Source organism: Chenopodium quinoa, unplaced genomic scaffold (assembly GCF_001683475.1).
Source record: "Chenopodium quinoa cultivar QQ74 unplaced genomic scaffold, ASM168347v1, whole genome shotgun sequence".
Lineage (NCBI taxonomy): Eukaryota > Viridiplantae > Streptophyta > Magnoliopsida > Caryophyllales > Amaranthaceae > Chenopodium > Chenopodium quinoa.
The window spans coordinates 1,833,287-1,841,106 of NW_018743574.1; the positions used below are offsets into that span (position 1 = coordinate 1,833,287).

Genomic DNA, 7,820 nt, shown 5'->3' on the forward strand with positions numbered 1-7,820 from the left:
ATTAGCCATTAAAATGATTTTTTTTTTAAGACTTTTTTATTCGGGTTATAAGGTCGGGTTCGGGTTGACCCGACCTGATTTTGACCCGAAAATTATTTTCGGGTTATGTGGGTCATTTTCGGGTTGAAATTTTCAACCTTAACCTAACCCATTTAATTTCGGGTCGGGTTCGTGTCAACCCATTTAAGTTTTCGTGTCGAAATTCTCAACCCTAACCCGCTATTTTCGGGTCGGGTTCGGGTCGGGTTTTCGGGTCGGGTCAGTTTTTGCCACCCCTAATTGTACATCCAAATTTGCAAGGAGATACAGTTAACAGTCGCACTTCATTGCAAAGACAACTCATTCATTGATGATACAAAATTTTAAATATTAACACCTTTGAAGTTTTGAATGAATTTTAAGGAAATCATCTACACATATATCAACACAAGATTGGCATGGCGGTATTCTGGGAGCTTCCACCACCGAGAAACATAATTCAATATGATAATACCAACCATAACGAACGAGACCATAACGAGCTAGAGGATGGAGAAAGTAATAGAGAGACCTTAAGAGATAAAAGTGATCCTTGACCGTGTGAGAAAGGAACCCAGTATTGAAGCTGCCAAGAGAAGCCCACACCTGAGATCATGTGATGAATTAGTAATGTCCATGTTGGAGTATATCGCGTTTGTAACTTGGCAGCAGGAAAAGAACATTTGCGAGTAGCGCAGCTCCACTTTCCAGATTTGAGCATGGTGTGGCCGCATAAAAGCTTCACTAGAATCTCAATTCTGATCTCAAATGCTTTAGCTGGGTCAAAAAATTAGGCCACCTGAAAATACTGCCATGTATGAATATCAAGACGAACAATTATCTCACACCAGAAGACGACTGAGGATTCTGTGCAAATCCCCCTGGAACAAAAACAGGAAGCTGGTTTGATGCAGTATCCCTTTTAAATCTTGATTCCCGGGATGTATTTGGGAACAACCGCTCCTGACCCCGCCTGAATATTGAATTATTATCAGTTTTAGCAGCATCTTTTCCAGGAATACTTGGCCCACCAAAGAAAATGCTTTCCCCGGTGTACATCAACTTATCTGATTGCTGGAGTTGAGCTCTTGAGGAAAATGACTCTTCTGGTTGAGCTGCTGGCATTGGCATTGGTCTTCTACTGTAACTATTAGCATCTACACTAGCTTTTGATGTTGCAATTTGTTGTAAAGATTTATTTCTAGCATCTGTTGTAGCAGCGACTGATACATATCTCCCAGCTTCTTGGTCCCAAATTACAGATGTCCTTTTGACATCTCTAAGAAGAGCGGTTGAAGCTGAGAGCAATAATGGATCTGTACTACTTTCCTTCTGAAACTTCTTCTCGTCGAGTAGTGATGGAAAACTAGATACTGGATCAACGCCATGGAAGGTTCCCTTAGAAGTAGAAGGCTGAGCTGCGTTCAAACCAGGAATAGAGCCAGCTGCATTGAAATGGTTTGATCCATGAGCTCGTGGGAGAGGACTTAGCGTTACTGATTCGTGTACATGACTAGGACTGCTGAAGCTACTCATGCTGTGGGTCCCAGTTTCATATTCATCTCTGCTTCCTTGACTAGGAGCAACAGAATTTCTCATAGAAGAGATTCTAAAGTCGCCTTTAAAATCTTTGTTTGCACCCATATCTGTACTCACACTACTTTGGATGCTTATGTTTTCGCTGGAACTATAGTCAATAGCTTGTCGTTGACGGTCAACTGGTCGCATCACAGATGATGAAGCTCTGGCTTTTGCTGCAGCTTTCATGACTTCATTGGGATCCAACTTTGCAAGCCTTAATGCACTGCGCTTGACTGGCTTTCTAGGTGCCTTGCTTCGTCCTGTTGCATCTGGATCAGTGGTTGATGGGACCATTCCAGGCTGCAAATGAGGGACAACTTCTTCCTGTTACACCACAGTTTTATGAGCAAAGTATAGAGATAACACAACTTTGAATGATCACATATTGACAAATATTGCAGAAAGATGAAACAAAGCACTAGCTTTGGAAGTTTTATGCATTGGATAATATGCGATGTTTGAACAAGTAAAAGTGTACACTTGATAAGGTAATGAATAGTAATACACAATACATGTGGATGTTTATACAACTTTATAAACATCCCAATCTCTCTTTCAAGTTTCCTTTCAAATAGAAATACTTGGCACAGTGGCACCTATTCAGTGGTTACCAAGTATTGTGTGAGGAATGGGAGCAGGCCAAGAGGGTCCGAACCATACAACCCTCCTCCCCCAACCCCTTCCAAGAAAGCTAAGAAACACCACACAACCATCACTACCAACAACAATGTCACATCCTTAATCCCAATAGGATGAGGTTGGCGGCATGAACCAAAGATTCCATCTCCAGTAGTCGTCGACAATCCTCCTCCATCTACACAATTTCGAGTGCCATAGGCTCAAACCATCACCAACAACAACCAGCAAATTAGGATTCTCCTACTGGCAAGGTCAAAGCTGAGAAAGTCTAGGAAACATACTTGCCACAATGCTTCAATATCACGCTATATATTCTTGAGGAAAGATGAGTAAGATAAAAGCCATGCAAGGTCAAATTTTAGTCTAAAGAAAGCAATTTTCCTATTCATAAGAATCATAACAACTCTATCTGCTCTGGCTGCTGAACAACCATGTATTATATTACTTCCTTGCAATCTTATACAGTTATAGATGACAAATCCAGCTCACAAAAAGTAAACAAGCATCAACTAACAAAATACAATGCACATTATTCAGACAATCAGCATAACCAACCAGCATAACAAAATACTAAATTTAAATTAAATTGACCCCTAATCATCCTTAGGCATGCGATTAAAGATGATGTAATTGATATGCTATCAACACAGTGTTCTTGCAGAATAATATATAACGTGGAAACTAATTTAAATCTCCAAAGTATTTAAGTTTCATACACGGTGCCTTGCAGGAGAGTAACACGGGATATACCAAGAAGACACGGTACCTAAACAGGCTATCAATTTAAACAATTGTCATGTGAAGCAAGATCACCAAACTATATTATAGACAATACCTGATAATCCACAAATACTCTGGGAGGGGTACACGACCAAGCACCCTTGTACTGGAGGCCTAGAGAACTGCCACCGCTGAAACCAGTTGTTGCAGACCCACTTGGTGAATACAGCTCATTTGGTAATTCATCATTGTCAGACGCTGCTCCTGGTGGTGCCTCACTCATAGCCCTCATAGCCACAACATACTCATATGTCGTAAGACCCTAAAGCCACAAGTGTTGCAGCCCCAAATTAAGTTCCATGTTAAAATCACTCCCATTCTAACCAGCATCATAAGAAAGATAATGCTAAGGCGCCTACCTTTCTCATCAGTATTATGTGGAAAAAGAACAGTTCGCCCAAAGGTATACAAGCTATAATGGAAACTACCGAGAAGAAAGCCTGCATTCAAAAAAATATTTTGATGAGGTGAAAGGAACACAAACCCATCCACATTATTTATAAAAAGTAAAATATTACATTTGGTCTACAATGTACCCCATTTTGGTTCAACATACCACCACTGTTGGAAAGGGGACAGGAGTGAAACCATTCCCAAGTCTGTCAATAATTTCAGCCTCCATACCTCTTCTATTTATAAAGAAACGTACAAACACAGCAATACCAATTCCTGCTTCAATAACAAGCTGAACTAACAAACAGCATAGTCAATATAATAAATTGAAAAACAAAGCACCTTAAAGGGAACATATGCTTCAAAACATACCCAAATAAGACTTGAGGCCATCAGAGAGATGAAAGTCATGTAATTCTTCCTTCCCACGCAATTATTGAGCCACTGACATAAACCAAAACATAAGTTGATGTAAAATTTTCAGCTAGAAAAAAGAGGCTAGTGAACATAAACATTTGACAGTATCAATGACCCAAGAAATATACCCGGCAGTGATGATCAAACCCATCCACACATTTATCACAGCTTCTACAATGCTTGCTGAACTTGCGCACCTGAATGGAGGCCCTAGTTAATGAGGAAAGGCCAAGAGTACACAGTATGGATTGTTTACCAACTCACTACATCGGGAGTTTGAAAATTCACAGTACAACTAACATAGAACGTCAAAATATGCATGCAAGTGTGCAACTACAACCCATAGGACTGGAGTGTTTAATGCCCTTCAAAGCACTTATTTGAGATCTCAATTGCACATGAATCAGATCATTGAATATGCCCATTATCTAGCATCCTTTCAAAAAATTATATAACATATAAAAAAAAATAGGACCAAAGATTCCTGATCACAATATCATTTCTGGAAAAGCAACACACTCAAACAAGACAGAATTCAAGTGTTAGATATCATATGACTATACAAGACATAAAACTTAGTATTCTAATTATTGATTACACAAAATGAATTCAAAACCTGTATACAAACTGGATTTCTTCAACCCCAATAGATTTCAGAAATGCACGAGTTGTACAGACTATAAAGCACAAAAGTTCTTTAAATTTGTTGGAGACCGGAAAAAAAGATAAATAAATAATTCTACTATGGGCCGATACAACTTATACAAATGCCAAAGTAGAAGCTATGTAGACAAGTAGAACCAATAAAGCCATGATTTCATAGACAAAATACCTCAGCATTGCATAGTGTGCAAAATAAAGCATCTTCTCCGTTGCCTTGTTGTTCCTCAATATCCTCCTCTTTACGACAATCTTCATGGACAAACAATAAACAGAAGATTCCTCCAATGCCACTACAAGAAGATCTTTTCTTTCCTCGCTGTACAGGATCACTAGACTTAGGAATTTCCTTTGCTGAACCAATCTTACTCAAGTTGCTTGCCATTGTCGAGCTCCTGGACACTGAATACGGCGAGGAGTGACCATCTGTACCATTTTCATCAAATCTATTATGTACATCTTTGTTTGACTCTCCATTGAGATGATTGTTGGGTTGATTATCAAATTTATACATTATTCCTGGGTCTGCAGGATTTATAGCAGTGCACCTCACGTAAAGAATGAAAACAATGAGTGCCTACACATTGACAGATTTAGAAGCATAAGGTGAGCGAAAGGACAGAGGTATCATACACATGGCCATACAGAATAGAAGTAAATTATAAAATAGTAAGTTAAGCAAGCTCAAATTACAGAGATATAACAATCAGCGTGCCTTGAATAATAATAAAAAAATTGATAATATCATTCTATGATATAAGGAATTAGTTAAAATGTCTCCTGAATCCTAACTTGTTTATGGTCTCATTACAAATTGAAATTTAGGGATTCCTTAAGGAATGGTGGTGTAAGTGCTACTCTTATATATGCTCAAAAATCATCTGTCAGATAATACGCCTCGACATTGCACAGTCTGGCTTAATTATCAAGCAATCTAGGATTCTAGGCCCATATACCCACTACATCTATTTTCTTATTTTTACAGAAATGGAAACTAGAAAAGGGGAAAAAAACTAATAAAAGGAATGAAAACAAATCAGTTCTAACACAAAACTAGAGACCATTGACCAATGGCTAAAAGAAGACGCCCAAAAGTAAATCTGTAATTATAACCCAGGGTTTCTGAACTTCATTTCCCATATCCCCATATGAAACAGCACAAGTTTATCCCCAAATAGTGAGGTAAGATGGTAAGTAGGATGACCTAATGAGTTGTGCCATGGGGAGATACAGATCCCATAGCAACAACTTTTCTACCTAAGGAGTCCAGGAAAATGGGTTTTAGATTCTAGCATCCTGGTTGGGGAACAAAAGATCTATACTTAATAATAACTTCTGCACATTACTGCATGCCCTGATCCAGGAGACTAGCCATTCATGTAGGTCAAACCCATTAAAAGACCTGATGCTTCTACCTCCGAACATCATAGCTTTTCTTATCCAGTAAAGTCAACAACATCAGATGTTAGTATTGTAACTAAGTATGGCCAAAGGATCTCCTCTCACCAACAATATGCATCCCTTGAATATATTCTATCAACCTCGTTGCAGTGCTCCAAACCAACGACCAGTTCCACCAACATATATATTATAGAAATTTTAAATAGTTTCTATAAAACAAGCATCATAAGTTCTAAGTTCCTATGTTTTTTTCTGACAAAAGCATCAAGAGTTTAAAGACATAAGTAAAGAAGTTGCAGAGCACTGTAATAAGAGGAGAAATGGAAAATTAACACGATAATATAGGACTGCAGAAAAGCTATAAAAAGACATACCACTGGAGAATATGTAGCAATCAAAACATACTCCCATATTCGGCCTCCAAGGAAAGGTGCAAGGAAAGCATAGAATTCAACAACTAGCAAGCAGAATACAGTAATTGCAACAACCTGTCCAACAAAAAAAAAAAAAAAAAACCAAATCACTATACAATAGATTATAAAGCACATATGCAAGCAGTCTATAAAACATCCTGCACAAATTCAACTTAGAAAACTCAATGGATAACAAATGCATCTTAATAAACTTCGCCAAGATCAATCCGTCGTTCTAATCAATCATATTATCCTGTCTAGAACTCAAGTTCCGTCTCACCTAAGCGTTTGCAGCAACAACAAATACTTTAACTAGTATTCCGCGAGTCATCACAAATATCTCAACCATTAGATTAATGATTAGTCACAACCTCTCTACAATTCCTTTTGCACATTCAATCACTCAAACAACTATGTTTTCCATAATTCCATTGATTTTAAGCAAGAATTAACAGTCCTCAAGCAGCTAAACAGTCCATAATCACATTTTCCTCAAGACCACCATGTCTACTTGTTTGAGTTAGCACTAGCAGTAGTGTCAGTATCGCGCTCGGAACATCGAAAACAATGATTATCCATAAATTCCAGCTCCAAACTACTTAAACATGATCAACAATTTTGCGTTCAAACAAAAAAATAAACAAATTAAGTAACATTCACTACTCTCAAATTTTCAGTATTAAATTACGCTAAACAAAGGAAATGCAGACATAATTAAGCACAAAATTCGAGCAAATTCAAGCAACAACTTCAAAATCAGACAAAATTACATCGAAATTAGCTAAAAAAAATTAAAATTAAACTAAAATTACAACAACTAAAAAACAGAAAAAAAAAAAAAATATGGACAAAATTAGAAAAAGACAAACCTGATAAGTATGAGCTGGTAACTGAAATCCATGCTTTCTGACCATAATTGTCAGCTAAAAAAGAGCTGAATTAGCAGCAAAAACTGAGAAGAAGAAAATTCATAACCCTAGGAGAGAGAAAATGGAGAGGAAAGCAAGCAAGCTAGCTGGAAAAATCAATAGTGACAAAAGGATTAGTGGGAAAGTAAACAAGTAAAGTATCAAAAAAATATATATATAAAGTGATGGGAGTAATAATTTAGAATTGACAGAAAGGCAAAGGCAACCAAAATTAATGGTATTTTCTCGAGTGGAAAGAACTTGTGTTGTAGTTGTATGTGGAAGATGTATATTGGAGGTTGACTCTTTATGGAGATGATGCTAATTTGGTTTGTTTTTTAAGGGTCACCCCATGGTCGGTTGACCATTAAATTTATGGTCCACTTGGAGTCGATGTTGATTGACCCGTTTCATTTGGTTGGATGTAAAAAGTGTTTAGAAATATTGTTTTTCAGTTATATTTATTTTTTTTAAAAAAAATATTTAGTCTAGTAAAAATAATTTCAATTTAGTAAAAATAAGAAATAATAAAGAAAAACTACAATAGATAATCGTCAAACACAAGGTGATGGAACAAGGCCTCAATAAGTTAATTCTGTATCATTTCTTA

General features: G+C 37.2%; 1 protein-coding gene across 1 annotated transcript; it reads right to left on the reverse strand.

The window, feature by feature from the left end:
- Positions 1-315: 315 nt before the first annotated feature.
- Positions 316-7,571, reverse strand: LOC110681942 (probable protein S-acyltransferase 19). Its single transcript, XM_021858124.1, has 9 exons — positions 7,172-7,571; positions 6,264-6,377; positions 4,661-5,065; positions 3,957-4,025; positions 3,784-3,855; positions 3,575-3,703; positions 3,378-3,458; positions 3,074-3,280; positions 316-1,923 (listed from the first exon to the last, which is right to left on the reverse strand). Exons 1-9 carry the CDS (start codon positions 7,214-7,216, stop codon positions 856-858), a joined length of 2,190 nt encoding a protein of 729 aa, XP_021713816.1. The 5' UTR covers positions 7,217-7,571; the 3' UTR covers positions 316-855.
- Positions 7,572-7,820: the final 249 nt, after the last annotated feature.

Coding starts and splice junctions, on each gene's coding strand:
- LOC110681942 (XM_021858124.1), bottom strand. CDS start 7,216: ATGGTCAGAAAGCATGGATTTCAGTTACCAGCTCATACTTATCAG. Junction 5,066..6,263: donor TTGCTACATATTCTCCAGTG/GTATGTCTTTTT, acceptor GTCAATGTGTAG/GCACTCATTGTTTTCATTCT. Junction 3,459..3,574: donor TCCCCTTTCCAACAGTGGTG/GTATGTTGAACC, acceptor TTTTGAATGCAG/GCTTTCTTCTCGGTAGTTTC.